The sequence below is a fragment of the Glycine soja genome, chromosome 13, assembly GCF_004193775.1.
Source record: "Glycine soja cultivar W05 chromosome 13, ASM419377v2, whole genome shotgun sequence".
NCBI classification, from domain to species: Eukaryota; Viridiplantae; Streptophyta; class Magnoliopsida; order Fabales; family Fabaceae; genus Glycine; species Glycine soja.
Window position 1 is genome coordinate 29,337,767 of NC_041014.1, and position 18,601 is coordinate 29,356,367.

General features: G+C 32.6%; 2 protein-coding genes across 2 annotated transcripts; both read right to left on the reverse strand.

The window, feature by feature from the left end:
* Window positions 1-1,550: 1,550 nt before the first annotated feature.
* LOC114381908 (putative serine/threonine-protein kinase-like protein CCR3) lies at window positions 1,551-3,052 on the reverse strand. The gene has a single exon (XM_028341132.1). It carries the CDS (start codon window positions 2,989-2,991, stop codon window positions 1,822-1,824), a length of 1,170 nt encoding a protein of 389 aa, XP_028196933.1. The 5' UTR covers window positions 2,992-3,052; the 3' UTR covers window positions 1,551-1,821.
* A 6,489-nt stretch (window positions 3,053-9,541) lies between these two features.
* LOC114381905 (putative serine/threonine-protein kinase-like protein CCR3) lies at window positions 9,542-12,396 on the reverse strand. Its single transcript, XM_028341128.1, has one exon. It carries the CDS (start codon window positions 12,223-12,225, stop codon window positions 9,796-9,798), a length of 2,430 nt encoding a protein of 809 aa, XP_028196929.1. The 5' UTR covers window positions 12,226-12,396; the 3' UTR covers window positions 9,542-9,795.
* Window positions 12,397-18,601: the final 6,205 nt, after the last annotated feature.

Sequence of the window (18,601 nt, forward strand, 5' to 3'; positions counted from 1 at the left end):
CTTTTTTTCCTTTTTGGTTAATCGTTTTTATACTTTTTAAAAAGTGTGTTAAACTTAAACATTTAAAAAAAAAAATTGTCTCAAAATAAATAAGTAACTCGAATCACTATAATTTATAACCCATTAGACTCTAAGACCCATCAGCTCATGGCATTTAACTTCAGCACATGCTGATTTGCTAGTACTGTGCAAGAGACAAAATCATTCTTGAATTATCTGCTTCATAAATAAGAGCAAATTGAAAGACCGTGTCCTCAAGATATATACTACATTAGGAAAGCACAGAGCCACAGGCGGGTCAATTCAAAGCTTGTGGGCGAGTCATTGCACAATCCCTTTAGTGTAATCAAGAAGCAATTAATATGCATTAATCTATCCGCTGTTTAATTTGGTGTTTCGTTGCCTTCCGTCAAAAATGTGCCCAACGTCAACGTGGAAGTCAGCAACGACATTTCAAAGAGAAACAAAAGTAGAAGTCCACTTGTGATAGGGGACCATTGTTAGAATGGTGAAAGGGATTAGCTATAGTGCCTGCATCCTCAAAACTTTCTCAAATGAGACAGCAACTTCAGTGTTTTTCATGCTCTATAAGTCAAACTTCTTATTCACTTTCTTCAGCAACCTTCCCCACATGCCCAACCAATGTTGGGTTCACATTGTAAACTCTTAGTAGCTTCCTACTCACTTCCTAGTAGGGTGTGCAAAAAAAAAAAAGACTCGGATTGTAACAGAACTAAATCAAATTAATTTTTTTTTAATTAATTTCAAGAAAAAAGAATGCATTATTTTATAAAATTAATTTGATTAACTGAAATATTTCTATATAATCAATTCAATTAACTGAACTGAACTGATTTCATTTGAATATTTTTTTTATTTGAAAAAAACTAGTTTAAAACTAGTTAAAAATCAGTTTAGTTTAGAACCAATATTTTGAAATCAATTCGATTTTAAATTAGTTTTTAAACTAATTTGACTATTTGAATATAAAATTGAATCAATTAAAATAACTTAAAACCAGTTGTATTCAATATTTTTATTCAACTAATTTTTGTACATCCTTATTTTCTAGTCTGAATGGGACCAAATAAGTGCAAGTTTATCAAACTACATTCTCCCACTACCCACTGTATGTATAAACATAAATATTTTTAACAATCATCAATGCTCTAATAGATAATTACTACTTAGTTCCTTCCTATTGAATCCTAAGGTCGACTAATTAAAAGGAGATAATAACAAGTGCAATAAATGCTAACGAATACCCCAAATTTAGACAGACAAAATGAAAATTTTGACAAAGATAGTAGCATGATCATACACGCATAAGTTGTATATACAGCTTGCAAGGGATATGAATGAAATTAGTAATTACCTTTCTTTCTCTTCTTATTTTCCTCTGGAGGCACTGGTTCCTCGAAAACCAGACTATCCTGACTCACAGCACCTAACATACTTCCTGCTCACTTACTTCTGCACCCTCCATTTTTTTTCTGCATGGCCGTTGGTAATTTTGCCAAATTTTACCATCCATAATAGAGCATTTCAATTCTTGACAACAAGGAAGAAAGAAAGAGAGTTTTAATATTATTGATTTCAATTCTTGACAAACACATACAAAACATCGTACAACATATGCTTTTTTTGAAAAGAAAGTGTCCTAATTAATAAACCATTGCTATTACATAAACCATGTGGATAACCCTTCAAAGTAAGTAAACTTTGGGTGATATGGACTGCAGCTGTATAATACAGTTTAGCAGTGTTGCAGAACAGCTTTTCTTAATATAAGAAATAATTATAATTGGTTTTCTTAATAAATCATTCTGAAACATCATAGATGGTACCCCTGAAAATGCTATCATATTCACAAATAGCCAAAGCCCGCTCTAATCTGACTACAATGTCAGCCATGGTTGGTCTATCTTTCAGTTTCAAATTCACACAACGGATAGCGGTATCAGCCACTAACTTTACTGCTTCTGCTTCATTCACATCGGGTTGTCCAGCCCTTTGATCCAAAATTTTCTCCAAAAATCCATTTGAAATAGCAGTCACAGCAAAGTCTACCAAATGCTTTCTACTTAATAGGGTGCCTCCATCTTCCCCGTACACGAATGTAGGTCTCTTTCCTGTTAGAAGTTCAAACAGTACAACTCCAAGCCCATGCACATCACTCTCTGCTGACAATGCACCTCGAATAACGTACTCAGGATCAGTGTTCTCAATTATTCGTCGTCTGTTTCTCATAAACTTCCATCCAAAATCAGATACTCTTGCCGTCCAGGTGGCATCAAGAAGAATGTTGGAAGACTTGATATCTCCGTGAATAATAAAGGAATCTGCATAATTATGAAGATATTCTATTCCTCGAGAGGCATCCAAAGCAATTTTGATCCTCATTTTCCACGAATTCAAGACACTGCTACCCTTGTCATGCAAACGATCATACAAGGACCCATTCTTCATGTACTCATACACACTGAGTCTTTCATAATTCGTTTCACAGAATCCAACCAGCCCAATCAAGTTCTTGTGGTGTAAACCGGATAACAAGGTCAATTTGCTCTCTCTCTTTGGCCAGGTTCCACCCGTCTTGATTGCAACCTCTCGACCATCGACAAGTTTACCTCTGTACACAACACTGAAACAGCCAGCACCAATCTGGTTGTGAATTGAGAAATTGTTGGTGGCTGCTACAAGCTCAGCCCAGGTGAATAATCGTGCAGGAACAGCCCTCATCACATTATTGTCCTCTGCCGAAGCAAAACTAGGGACAGGTGATGTTCCCAAATTCGACACAGTCCTGCTACTCCTTATAGCCCAGTCCACTACAGAAGCAAAACTATGGAGGCGGGATGCTCCCAAATTTGACCAAGTCTCACTCTCACTCCTTATGGCACTGTCCACTTTTGAAACAAAACTTGGTGCGTCAACTGTGATATCAATCATGTTAACGCTCTCAATTTCACTATCCATTTGATTTGCCATGCAAGTATGTATAATATGGATAATGGATTTGTATGTGCTTCAATTTGGGGAAGGTGTGGAGATCTACTCCTCCCTCACATCACATATATAGAGACCCAACGCGTATTTAGATGGCAAAGCATCTTTTTACTGTTTACTAACCAATTGTTTCAACAATTCCAGGAAAGTAGCCAGAACCTGCATTGTTGCATTGAAACTAGCGAATAATAACCGACTAACATTGGTGCATTGTGTTACATGAAAAATTTGTTCAAAATAATTTTCTAAAATTATTTTAAAAAAATTAGTCCAAATTCTCCTTTTAAAAAGAAGAGATGTAAAAATTAAGTTAGGTCAAACATATTTTAATACTATGTTTACTAAATAACTGTTTGGTATAAAATATTTAAAACTTTTAAACTAATCATCACTTAATAAAAAGAGTATACTTATAAAAATAATAAAATGTTATGTGAAATTAATTTAATTAACATCAAATGATAAAAAAAAATGCATAAAAATGTTCAAGTAAATATGCTTAAAATTTTAAATTTTAAAAATGTCAAAATTTATTTTAACGATGATTTTTAAATAGTTTAGTATAGATAGTATTAATTGAAGAAATTTAAATATTAATTTAAAATAAAATATTTAAAAACTTCTATTTAGTTTTTTAATAATATTTTTAAAAAAGGCGAATGAAATTATATAAACGGAATTTAATTAGTAATATCAAATTATATCAAAAAGTGAAATTGGTGAAAATATTTATGAATGACCTAACAGCCGCTGCTATGCTGCAAGGTGATTTCTTTGGAGTTCGAAAAGCAAAAACATGTGTTTACTAACAAATTGCTGTAACAGCCGCTGCTATGCTGCAAGGTGATTTCTTTGGATCAGCATTGCAAGTATGACCGACCAACATTCCTGCATCTTTATCAAAGAATCTATAAAGAATTCAGAATATTAACATAAGTCATGAAAAAGCTGTTCAAAATAACTTTTTTGAAAACTTTTATTTTTATTTTTATAAGCATCCTATTCTTTTTTCTTTTTCTTTTTTTTTTTTTACTGAACCTATTCTTATTCTTACCTCTTAAAGTTTTATCTTTGAGATATTAATTATTTACCGCGTCCATAGAGAAGGACGCCTTAGCCATTCACAGTCAATTTTTGAAGGCTAAAGGCTAGCTAGAGCATTATTGCTAATAACTATTCTATGATCTTTAATGGCCATTGGCCAATAGTTTACCCATATAATATATCAGAAAGAATAAGAATTCACAAAAATTTCAATATCCCCTGCCCCCTTCCACGGTTGTACTATATGATTCTGAAACAACAATTTTTTTTTAAAATTTTTTTCTTAATTCTATCATGGCTACTACCACAAATAATCAAAACCCTTTCCAAATTGACTACATTATCAGCCATGGTTGGTATATCTTTCCCTTCCCTTTTCACACAGTGGATAGTTGTATAGGCTACTAACTCCACTGCCTCTGCTTCATCTATATCAGGTGGTCCAACCCTTGGATCCAAAATTTTCACCAACTCTCCAGCCAAAATAGCAGGCACAGCATAAGGTATCACATGTAATCGGGTGCCTCCATCTTCCCCATACATGGATTCGAATATAGGTGTTTTTCCCGTTAAAAGCTCTAGCACTACAACTCTAAACCTATACACATCACTCTTTTCTGTCAATACACGTCGAGTTAAGTACTCAGGATCAATGTATCCAATAGTTCCTGCTGCCTTCCCAAAATCAGATACTTTAGCAGTCCAAGTGACATCAGTAAGAATGTTGGAATACTTTATATCTCCGTGAATAATAGACGAATTAATTTTATGCTATTTATGTTATAAATGTTGTAAAGCAAAGGTTGTTTATATAAGTGTTTTTATATAAGCAATTTCATGTCATATGCTACATTAGAAAAAATAAAACATAAAAAAGAAGCAACGTTGCTTAAAGTAAACAACTCATGTAAGCACTCGCATTAGAGATACTCTAGGAGCACTATTTGAAAGGCGATAATAACAAGTGCAATAATTGCTAAGACAAATACCCCAAATATAGACTGACAAAATGATAATTTTGACAAAAACATTAGCATGATCAACAAATGAGAAATTGTTGGTGGCTACTTTAAGCTCAGCGGGGGTGAATAATGGTGCAGCAACAGTCCTGATATCCACAGCGGAAGCAAAAGCATGCGCTGGGGAAGGGGATGATCCCAAATCTGCTTCAGTAGCATTACTACTCCTTATGGCACTGTCCACTAACGAAACAAAACTACGGACACGAGATTCTCAACAATGCTCTCAACCATTTCAGTATCCATTTTATTTGCTTTGGCGGAGGCACTGAGCACATATGTCATATACAGACACCAAAGCACATACATATATATATATTAATTGAGAAGGTGCGAGGCAAGCCAAGAGAAGCTTCACCTTAACGTCAATGGTCAATCTCTCTTTAGCATTCACGCCTGTCTTCTTTTTCGTTCTGTGATTTTTTGTTAAGTATTTTTACTGAGTTCTGTCATCTTATTGACAAACCTACTAAGTGGAAAAAATTAATGTACTTATTTTTTTTAAGCAAAAGTGATTTAGTATTAATAATCTGTATCACAAGGAGTGTACAGAGAAGTTGCAACATGTACAATAACACTGAAGTTCAGTGTAAAAGCCAACTGACAAAGCACTAATTCTCACTCACATGTTGACAGCGGCCTCCTAATAAGTGATTTAGTATCAAACTCAATTACCATCAATAACGCACCAGCACCGACTCATTCTTGTTCCCAACACACTTACATACACGGAAGCAATAAAATACTCCCCTGAAATAAGATATATTTTAAAATATTTAAAATTAGAATATATATATATATATATATATATATATATATATATAAAAGATAATGCAAAGCTATAAAAAAATAAGGCATGCATAACATAAATTTTTTAAAAATTCTTTCGGTCCAAATATAAAATAAAATAAACACTTCTCTAAATGGCAACGGTAATAGCAATAATGCAAAATGGAATAACCTTATTCTGAAAACAAATTTACATAATGCATTTCGCATGCGACATTTTAGACTTTTGTATGCTTTCAGATGGCTTGTGTATATGATTAACCATTAACTTAAAAATAGTTGTCAATTAAATTAGTTAGGATAGAAGTTGCATATAATAGGGAGAAGATAAAAAATCATCAGTAAGTGGATTGAATCAACAAGCTGAATTTAATCCATTTTCATGTTTAGTTAATTTAACTGTCTCATGTATGACCATTCAAAATCAGATACTCTTGCCGTCCAAGTAGCATCAAGAAGAATATCGGAAGACTTGATATGTCTGTGAATAATAGATGAATCTGCATAGTTATGAGTGTTTAACTTAATTTTGTGTTATTTATGTTACAAATGTAGTAAAGCAAAGGTTGTTTATATAAGCAACAGTGCTTATATAAACAATTTCATGTCATATGCTACATTAGAAAAAATAAAAAAGAAGCAACATTACTTAAAGTAAAACAAGTCATGTAAGCACTCTCCTTAGATATATACTCTAGGAGCACTATTTGAAAGGCGATAATAACAAGTGCAATAATTGCTAACACGAATACCCCAAATATAGACTGACAAAATGATAATTTTGACAAAAACATTAGCATGATCATACACATAAATTTGTATCTGCTTCATTCAAAATTTTCACTAATTCTCCAGCCAAAATAGCAGGCACTGCAAAGTCAACCACACTTAAGGGGTAGGTGTCTCCACATTCGCCATACATGAATATAGGTGTCTTTCCCGTTAAAAGTTCAATACACATCAATCTTTTCTGGAAACCAATTTGTTCGAATGTAAGGTATCCAAAGGTTCCCATTACTAAATCATCGCAGCGATTTTCTGGAACTATGTATGACAATTCATGATCCGATACTCTTGCCGTCCAAGTAGCATCAAGAAGAATTGGAAGACTTGATATCTCTGCGGATAAATTTGGAGGGGCCAAAATAGTTAAAATTATATTGTATAAATTAAAAATAAAAATATAACTTTAACGTCCGCTTTATTTGCTAAAATAGTTCAAATAGTTAACAAATATTTCCGTTCAATGTTTGATGTTTGATTTGAAAAAAAATTATGAGACAACTAAAAATAATCAGAGATGAGGGTAGAACAAAAATTAATTCAATTTTTCGTATTGTATCGTTATTTCGAATTCACATTATCAATTAATTAAAAAAACTTTTATAATGATATTAATTGAAATTTACATTATCTATAATAACCAACAACCTTATTATTTGTTTATTTTAAATTCATGTTATCTACTACCTTGTCATGTCAGATATTTCAAATTTTTATTATCATTCATAAAATATAATAATAATAATAGAAATTCTATTAAGATAACTAATATTAACATGTGATGAGCGAGGGTTATGCTTATATTATTATGCATGTGTTGTCCATTGTTAATCAAAAGTTGTGTGACTTAGCTCTCAATAAGGATTAAGAAGACATCTTTTTTGTTAAAATGTAAGGATTAAAACTTTTAACCTTGATTCTGGTTATTGTATTCGTTTTAGAAAAGGGGTTTTCTCAATGAAAAATTGTAGATGAGTTCTACAAATCATTATTTTGAGACGTTCTCGAAGGATTCAAGAAAGACTTAGGGAAGACAAGGGTTGTCTTGTTTTGTGGTCTGATTATAAAGAATTTACAATATTTACTGAAAATTTCAACATGTTTTGTTGAAGACTAGACATAGATCACATTGATAATGATCGAACTTTGTTTCATTTCTCTCTAACCCTTAACTCTTTTATTCTCTGACCAATGCTTATGTATCTTGATTCTTATGAACTGACATCATAAAAAATTCATATATGAAACATTTGTATTGCATAAATCATTCTCTCTGAATCACAAAAATCTAAATCAAATGTGAAAAATCTTGTAAGAAAATTGTTTAATTTGGTCTAAAATTTTATATATCCAATTCATCCCTCTCTGTATCCTTGTCCTATGCATTTCTATACATCCCGCAACTCATCCCAGATAACTGCAACATATCTCCATTCTGGAGTGGGAGTTTAATTATGAGATACATATCTGGAAAGATGGAAAGAAGAGGTGATTAACATTTTAACAGCATAGTTTGGGAATTTCTTTTTTCCTTTTTGGTTAATCGTTTTTATACTTTTTAAAAAGTGTGTTAAACTTAAACATTTAAAAAAAAAATTGTCTCAAAATAAATAAGTAACTCGAATCACTATAATTTATAACCCATTAGACTCTAAGACCCATCAGCTCATGGCATTTAACTTCAGCACATGCTGATTTGCTAGTACTGTGCAAGAGACAAAATCATTCTTGAATTATCTGCTTCATAAATAAGAGCAAATTGAAAGACCGTGTCCTCAAGATATATACTACATTAGGAAAGCACAGAGCCACAGGCTGGTCAATTCAAAGCTTGTGGGCGAGTCATTGCACAATCCCTTTAGTGTAATCAAGAAGCAATTAATATGCATTAATCTATCCGCTGTTTAATTTGGTGTTTCGTTGCCTTCCGTCAAAAATGTGCCCAACGTCAACGTGGAAGTCAGCAACGACATTTCAAAGAGAAACAAAAGTAGAAGTCCACTTGTGATAGGGGACCATTGTTAGAATGGTGAAAGGGATTAGCTATAGTGCCTGCATCCTCAAAACTTTCTCAAATGAGACAGCAACTTCAGTGTTTTTCATGCTCTATAAGTCAAACTTCTTATTCACTTTCTTCAGCAACGTTCCCCACATGCCCAACCAATGTTGGGTTCACATTGTAAACTCTTAGTAGCTTCCTACTCACTTCCTAGTAGGGTGTGCAAAAAAAAAAAAAAACTGACTCAGATTGTAACAGAACTAATCAAATTAATTTTTTTAATTAATTTCAGGAAAAAAGAATGCATTATTTTATAAAATTAATTTGATTAACTGAAATATTTTTATATAACCAGTTCAATTAATTGAACTGATTTTCATTTAAATATGTTTTTATTTGAAAAAAACTAGTTAAAAATCAATTCAATTTAGAATTAATATTTTAAAATCAGTTCGATTTTAAATCAGTTTTCAAATTAATTTGACTATTTGAATATAAAATTAAATCGGTTAAAATAATTTAAAACCAGTTGGATTCAATTTTTTTATTGAACTAATTTTTGTGCACCCTTATTTTCTAGTCTGAATGGGACCAAATAAGTGCAAGTTTATCAAACTACATTCTCCCACTACCCACTGTATGTATAAACATAAATATTTTTACATAACAATCATCAATGCTCTAATAGATAATTACTACTTAGTTCCTTCCTATTGAATCCTAAGGTCGACTAATTAAAAGGAGATAATAACAAGTGCAATAAATGCTAACGAATACCCCAAATTTAGAAAGACAAAATGAAAATTTTGACAAAGATAGTAGCATGGATCATACACGCATAAACATGCATCAGGCATTAATAATACTCTAATATGTCATGAAATGTGCAAATACGTTGTGAAAAATTGAATTGCCAAAATTGTGTGTAAATGTTAGATGATTTACATATAGTCGTAAATAGATCATATTTCGCGAAATTCTATAATCTGCAATACTACTGCGTAATGTTAGATGGTTTTCCTAATCTTTACAAGGCAGGGTATTTCCAATATAACACCAGAAAAAATCAATTCAGTTATGAAATTGAGAAAGAATCAATAAGAATTCACAAAATTTTCAATATTTTGTTCCCTTTCCCGGGGTTGGACAATATCATTCTGAAACAACAGAGATAGTACCGCTGGAAGTGCTGTCATGGCTACTCTCACAAATAGCCAAAGCCCTCTCCAAATTGGCCACAATGTCAGCCATGGTTGGTCTATCTTTCCCTTCCAAATTGACACAATGAATGGCTGTATAGGCCACTAATTCCACTGCCTCGGCCTCATTCACATCGGGTGGTCCAACCCTTGGATCCAAAATTTTCACTAATTCTCCGGCCAAAATAGCAGGCACTGCAAAGTCCACCACACTCAATGGGGTGCCTCCATCTTCTCCATACTTGAATATAGCTCTCTTTCCCGTTAAAAGTTCAAGCAATACAACTCCAAGCCCATACACATCACTCTTTGCTGTCAACACATTTAGACCATAGTACTCAGGATCAATATATCCAACTGTTCCCGCTGCCTTCATTGGTCGGTGATCACGGTCAGGTTCTGGACTCATCAAAGACAATCCAAAATCAGATACTCTTGCCGTCCAAGTAGCATCAAGAAGAATGTTGGAAGACTTTATATCTCTGTGAATAATAGACGGAACTGCATAATTGTGAAGATATTCTATTCCCCGGGAAGCATCCAAAGCAATTTTGATCCTCATTTTCCAATTATTCAATACACTGCTTTCCTTCTCCACATTGTTCTTTGCATGCAAATGATCATACAATGCCCCATTCTTCATGTACTCATACACCAAGAGCCTCTCATCTTTCTCTTCACAGAACCCAACTAGCCCAACAAGGTGCTTATGGTGCAGGCGCGACAAGAAGGCCAATTCAGACTCAAATGCACTCTCTTTCTCTTGAAACTTCTTCATCTTGGACCCGGTTTCACCCCTCTTGATTGCCACCTCACGACCCTCCGCGAGCTTGCCTTTGTACACAACACCAAAGCTTCCAGAACCAATCTTGTTTTCAAGTGAGAAATTGTTGGTGGCAGCCACAAGCTCTGCTAGAGTGAACTCCTCAGCCCTGTCTGGATGCTTTGTTGATGAGGTTCCACTCCTCTGCCGCCTCATTATTATTGAAGTCTGACGCATAATCATAGATGATATCGAAGAATTGCTATTATTAGAAGCACCCCCACCACTCGAGCCACTGCTTCCTCTTGTGATTGTAGGCTGCACAGAATTGTGTACTTTCTTCTTCCCAAAACAAACTCCACTCCACAAGCAATGAACTATTGTGCATATTCCAGCAAAAGCTCCCACTGAACCAATAATAGCAAAAGCCAATAACCCCCTTGTCAAGGTTTTCGATCGAGTTGATGATGGTGGGGGTGGTGATGGCGGTGGCGGTGGCGGTGGCGGCGGAGACTGGGATGGTGGTGGTGGTGTTGGCAGCAGGGGAGGCGGCGCTGTTGTTTGAGGCCTACATGTCATTGGCTTACAAATGTTACCAGAACCAGAACATAGAGTTTGAGAATCAACATATGAACCACACTCTGCACAAGAAAATGAAACACAAGGCCCTGGAAGAACACGAGGCAATGGAAGCTCAAACCTCGAACTATTAGAGTAATTAGACCAACCAGGACCCCAACACACCACTTTCAAATTGTTCGTTGTCAATCCACAAACAAAGTTAGAACCAGAAACAATTACCTCAAAGGAAACTCCTTCTGTAACATTATTTACAGAGAATTGTCCATTGCCACCCCAACACACAACCCAACCATTCGACCCTCTAATAGCACAACCATGCTCAGCACCAAGTGCCAACCCTGAATACTCAAAAGCCCCACCTCGAGGAAAATCAAGTTGCCCAGAACACACCAAAAACCCCGTTGAGTTCAACCCACAAATATTCGAACCACCTGCGACGAGACTCAACATGGACATGTTCCCAAACGAATTTTCAATCTGTTGCGCAACGTTGGTGTCTCCCCAACACCGAACCTTAGAACCATTCTTCAAAATTCCGCAAGAGAAGCCCGACCCAGATGAAATTGAAGCGAATTGATCAGACCCAGATGGATTTCGAAACGTGTCACCGGTTCTCCAGCACCGCACCGTGCCATCACCCACCGCGGTGGCGCAAACGTGGGTGTCCCCGACGGCGAGATTCTCCAATGGAACAGAACTTTTGTTGTAAAGCCTTCTCATTTCGAAGGAAGAGTTTGTGTTCCAGCAAAGTAGATTGGAGTTGCTGGACATTATGCCGCAGAAGTAGTTTCTCCCACCGGAAATCGACGAAAAATTAACGTTGGGAGCGATGGGAACTACCTGCCCCTGACGGTAACACTCAATGCGGCGCGTGGACTCGGATGCTACGACGGCGCAGACGGTGGCAGAGGCATCGGAGAGGGCCAGGGTGGTGCCGGAGCCAAAACCATGGGATGAAGGTACCAGAGAGAGAATAAGTACGACGGCGGCGACGGCGACGGCGAGACAGAGGTTAACGGAGGAAGGTGATGTTTTCATTTAAAAGAATGGAAAATGTTGCGGTGATTTTTTCTGCTTCATTGGCAGAGTTGGTTTACGTGGAGAAGTGTGAAGAAGAAGGTATATGGTGGGAACTTTCAGGGAGTAGTTGTGGACTATTCAAACTGCATTCCAAAGACATTTCTTTCTTTCTCTGTGTTCAACCTCTGAAATCTTTTTACGTTTTGGTCCTTAGGTCCTGTTTGGTTCTCCTTTATAAATTAATTAAGGTTTTAATAACCTTCTAATCTCTATTATATGTACATTAAAAACTCTACGTTTTAGTTGTTAAGTAATTATTTCATGTTTTCATTTCTGTTGTTAATTTTTTATTTCCGTAAAATAATAGAAATATTGGGAGGGTAAAGCTTATTATATAATCATCCAATTATAAATTCATATATATTGTAAATTTATTTATTTTTAGAATAATCATCTTAGAAGTTATATAAAAAAATTGATTGGTTGAAAAAAAATTACAAGAACAATATACGTTTTTCTGTAAAAAAAAAAGGACAATATAGCTCATTAAACTCTTCTTTTAATTAGTTTTTGCTATTTAGAGATCATTATTGTACGTGCAAAATTATAGTAGAACCTTGTCAACGAAGCTTGTCCATTGTCTACAATGCTGTCTTACGTATAGTAAGTTGCGGTGTTAGAAACTAACACCAGTTTTTTTTTTTTTTTTATAAGAGAACTAACACCAGCTTGTGTTAGCAAATAAATAAATAACCCGAGTGAATAATTTGTAAAAGGAAAAACAAGTTAAGCTGTTCGTTTGTTGGTAACTCAAAAAAATAGTTTTGAATACTCTCAATTTCTTAATTAGAAACAATTGTTTCACTTATAAACATTTTATTTATATAAAAAGATTAAATTAATCATTTGGTATTATAGTTTCATGATTCATGTATATTAGTTTCTATGGTTTAAAATTAATTTTTTTTAGTTTTTATGATTTATATTTTAATTCTTTTTTAGTCTTTATAATTTAAAAGTGATTTTTTTAGTCCTAATAAATTATATTTTAATTCTTTTTTACTCTTATAATTTGAAATTGATTTCTATAATTTGTATTTTAATTATTTTTTAATGTTTATTATAAAAAATATATATAAATAATTAACTATATATTAGTTATAAATTATCAACTATTTTTTTAATTATAAATTATTTTATGATAAATTAGTTATGAATTACTTGTTAATATTTTTATAATTAATTACAATTGATAATATTACTCATATTTTGTTGATATAATGAAAAATAAAAATATAAAATATAAAAACTAAAAAGATTATTTTCAAACTATAAAAAATAAAAATAAAAATAAAATACAAATTATAAAAACTTAAAAATCACTTTCAAAAATAAAAAATAATTAAAATATAAATTATAAAAACTATAAGATATATATAAAACTATAAGAAGTAAACTTAAATAAAAATGTAGGTAGATGAATTGATGTTGCCTTAAATTTCAAAAAGACAAACAATGAACTGTTAATGGTTAATTACATACAAATATCTTAATAATTATGAATCATAATAATAATCGAAAACAAGTTTTTTCTTTGATCACCAGTGAATGAAACTGAATTCTGTTTGTTGGTTAATGCTTGAACCAAACAGGGCCTTTTGGACAAACGATGAATAGACCACGGTCACATCCACGTAAGTTCAGTAACAAACTAGTACAAAAGTATTCGCCACCGCCACATCCACGTGTACCTCATCGGTAGAAGCATACGTACGTAAGAAATGGGTTTGACCGTAATCATAAAACTTAAAAAGGCTGCGAATGTTCTTTTTTATTATTTTTTAATTTTTAAATCTTTTGTTTTAATTTGGATCATTCAAGGCCAAACCACGGTCTACCATATAGATTTTCAAATTTGGTACCTGAACTAAATTATTTAATAAATTTCCTGTTTCAAGTTATTAATATTTTACTATTTTTTACCGCATCCAAGTACCTGAATCTTCTAAACCAATAGCAATGATTTTGTTATCTTTGAAAATCAAATGTGAGACCCAGACCACAGAATTAATGAGATGGTCAAACTAAACGACTAATATTAATTTTCGGGTGTTAGGTTAATTTCTAAGAAAGAACAAAAAGCCAGAGAAAGAGATAGAGAATGAGAGGTAGTTAGTTTCTCAGTTGGCACCTTGAAACTTTGAGTTGAAGACCAGATCTTGATGAGGATGAGTCAAATAAGTATAATTAAGGGCTCAACATTAAGTGCTAATTAGCTTATCATAGTGAAAACAGAGAACATTCGTGCATGACGCTTATCTTACTCATTTTCATCTTTTAAAGAAAAGGGATGCATAAAATAAATTTGTGCATTGCATGTGTTTCATTACGCCTCTTAGAATAATGATTTTTGTGAGCATATTATATTCAACGGGAATACGGGATTCGTCAGAATCCTCTTTAAAATAATGGTAATTTGGCTTGATATTATGCATACTGCGTGTGGATGAATTTTTCAATATATATAGACGAATAATTTCAGTAAACACGTTCGAATTTTGAAATAATATACAGTAATTTTGTCAATAGGGCTCTGTGGTAGAATATGTAAATATATATGGTATTCGAGTTATAAAACGTAAGAGGTAGACAGCCGATGGATCTGTTGCAAATTTAAATATATTTTTTGCATGCAATTAATGAGAGATTAGGTGTTTCTAACTATTTCCGTAAGTTATAGGTTTGCATAGATAAGTTACTTATTTTTAAATAACTTTTGTAAATGTTCTGACTTAAATAATAATAATATAACTTTTTCCCACTAAAAAACAGATTTTATTAATGAAACACAATGTAGGTATAGCCAGGTAATAGGAGGCGCTTCATTAGGAAAGCCTTATGCAATTATGCATATTCATAATCATTTTTTAACATAATAAATTTCTTACACAACGTATATATAACATTGCCCATATGAATTTTGGGCACATGCATTTTGGGAAATCTAAAACAAGGAAATTTTTTAAACGGTTGGGGAAACTCGTGCGGAAGATTTGTATGCATTACAAGAATGTTTGTTATTACAATAGATTTTTAATCCATTATAATAGCAAAAACTCACTGTAAACCAATGGTTACAGATGACTCATTGTCCCTTTGTGTAAAATCTTTGTTGGTAAATTTTATTGATAATCTCAAAAAAAAAATCATCTGTAATTTGTCTATATTACCAATAAACTCATATAGTCCATTGTAATAATGAAAATTCTTATAGTGACACTAAAAGTTTAGATCATGATATAAGCTTTTACCACTGAAATTATGTCTATGGGAATAGGTTTTACATAGTTTGCAAGTGGAAATTAAGGTTCAACTTAAAAAAGGGAAAAAAAATAAAAAGGCCAAGAAATAAAACCACAATGACGTGGGATAATGCCTGTAAGATAGCATCATCATTGGGTGAAAGAATGCTAAAATAGCACAATTTATTTTAGCATGGTTATTTTAAGTTTTTAAGATATTCCATTCAGCTTTAGATCAAGATTAGTATATCGATTGATACATTAATTGATTTTGGGTGAAAGTAAGTTAAAATTTGTCCAGGTTAATAAGACCAGAAGCCTTCTTGATAAGCCTTTTTCTTTTCTTTTTAGTTGCACAAAAAATCATACAAATTTGTTGTAGAAATATAATTTTTCATCAATTATTTTTTGCAGTGTGCAATAATATATGTGAAGCTGCAAGACAAAATAAAAGCTTTCCTTTTCATCTAGTTCTCGGCAGAAACATGCCTAGTAATATTTTAAAGAGAAAATATTCTACCAGCTAAAGTATGTACGAACTAAATGCAAGAGTCTTTTTCTCAAACTTGGACACACAAAATGCAGAAACAGAAAACTATATGTGTAGGTTACTTTTTGACAAATTTCTTTGTAACAATAATGAAGAGAAACGGATTCATGATGGATGTAGACTGCACAATTAATATCATAACTCATAAGTAGTTTAAATAGGCCAAACCTATGGGGAAATATAATAAATCTTTTCATACGAGTTTTTCAAGTAATAAGATGAAATAAACACAAAACATTAACACTAAAATGTGCAGAGAGAATAATCTGAATATGTGGAATCTTATTTAAAGTCTTTGTCTTTATCTTTACAAGACCATGAACTCATTCTCAATATGTAAGCATAGTTTATAAGTTGAAATTATTATTTTTCTGCTGAACGAAAAGGGGAAGGAAAAAAATTCTGAGAAAGAATGGGGACCAATAACACTAAAATGTGCAGAGAGAATAATCTAATAATTAAAGGTTCCACACACAAAAAGAAAAAAGTGTATGTGTTTCGGAGTGTTAGTGCACAATGAGATATACAATGTCATTTTTAATGTTTAAATAATGAGACAAGGGGTAAGAAAACAACAAGCAGAAAGCCACAGACATTATGTTGTGAGTATAATCATAGCTGCTGCAAAAGTGTAGTGCAATTGCAATAAAAATGAAATATACAAACCAATATGTTCTTGACAAGTGAGATGCTGCTAAATTAATTGCCAAAATACTATCGAAAGACAAGCATCCTTGACATACTTTACAATCAAAACTTCCCTGTAATAAAAAAATGTATATATATCTTGATTAATTTGTTTAATCTTGTGGCCAAATCATGTCTGCAATCGATGCACATGACCACGAGGGCTCGATCATTTTCTCAATAAGACTTATGCTCGTGTCATTTTAGTGGGCACTAGGGTTCGAATCTGATGAAGTACTACATTTCAATAATTATAACCTACATGCAAATGAATATGATATTCATATATAAAATATGATATACCAGCCTTACGTGTAGGATATAGTTAACAATTGAAAGCAGACTTTGAAGTCAAAAAGAGATGTTCTGACAACGCAAATGAATTATTGTCCAAGAATAAGTAAAAGGTATATATAAAATAGTAGTACTATTTAAACAATAAGAGAGCAAGAGCAAGCCACCTAGAGAAAAAAAAAGAAAAAAAAAAAGGATTCTTGTAATCCTAACACCTTTTTGTTAAGGAATTAAGGGATTTTGGATAGAGCTATAGAAACAGGCGTAGCTGGAAATCGTAGCTTCCTTTTGAAAAGAAAAAACGCCATAAACACCTAACATGATGTTAGGTAGGTAACGGATTATTAATTAAATGGTTGATTATTTAACAGCTTATTAAGGCATATATGGCCGTACAGATTAAATTGTCTTGCCAGTAGCCACTAATCAAATCGTTAGAGGCATTATGATTTATGACAAACGAATACTACCAAGAAGTAAATGTTTAGGATAATTAGGCATCCCAAATCTAATAAGAGTTTAATGTTTAGCCTAAAATAATTTTATATTATTATTTAATTATAAATTATTATTTAAATTATTTAATAATAATTATTTTAAAAATCAATAAATTTATCATGGATGATTATTTTATAAAAAAAAATTATATTATCTGTATATAACCTTTTATGTCATCTAATAAAACGTTAAAGTATGTTGACTACATAAGCTGAAAGTTAGGTATCCGAAATTAATTCTAAGATCTAATATTTTATTGCATATTTACGTTTGTTAATAAAAAAATATTCTTGCACACCCTTAACATTTATTTGACGTGCCAATAAAAGAAGAGAAAAATATAAATATAATAAATGATATATTGTGTCTGTGATAAAAAAAAATGATAAGTATCAAACTAGATTTATAAAAGTGTGGAGTGTTCAAATATCATCGCCCTGTTGTATAAACGCATGCACGTTCCTTGATCTTTATCTGAGCTAGTAACTAAAGATGAAGTTGTCAAATCACGTTTCGCAAGAGAACTCGAGCCATGTTCGGAAAGAGGGAAGCTGTTTAGCTACAAGTTCATGCCAGAAAAACAATAAAATGGCGGCTTCTTAGACTTCTTCTCATTGTCCCGTTCCCTCCACCTTCTTTCATATTTAAAAGAAAAATGGGATTGCGATGATGAACTTGAGACTTAGTACCCATCCTCATCCTATTAAAAATGTGAGTTACTACAATCTTTCTTGGAGCCTAATTTCTTGAGAATTTTATTATTTATTTTCCTAGCAAGACTACTTAAAAAGAAAGAAGAAATTGTTAAGTTAAAATTCATTAAAAATTGTATTTTTGTTAATGAATTTCGTTTCTTCATTTAAGGAGTCTCTCATGATTTTATAATTTATATTTTTTAATAAATTTTGATTAATAATAGAAGTGTATTACAAGAATACCCTTAAAAGTATGCTATTAACACTCTTCAAGAAGAAAATGAATGAAGTCCACATTATATATAAAAAAAAATTTAAAAAAAAAACATCTCAAGAATGAAGGTCCATGAGAATAGTAGCACCTAACA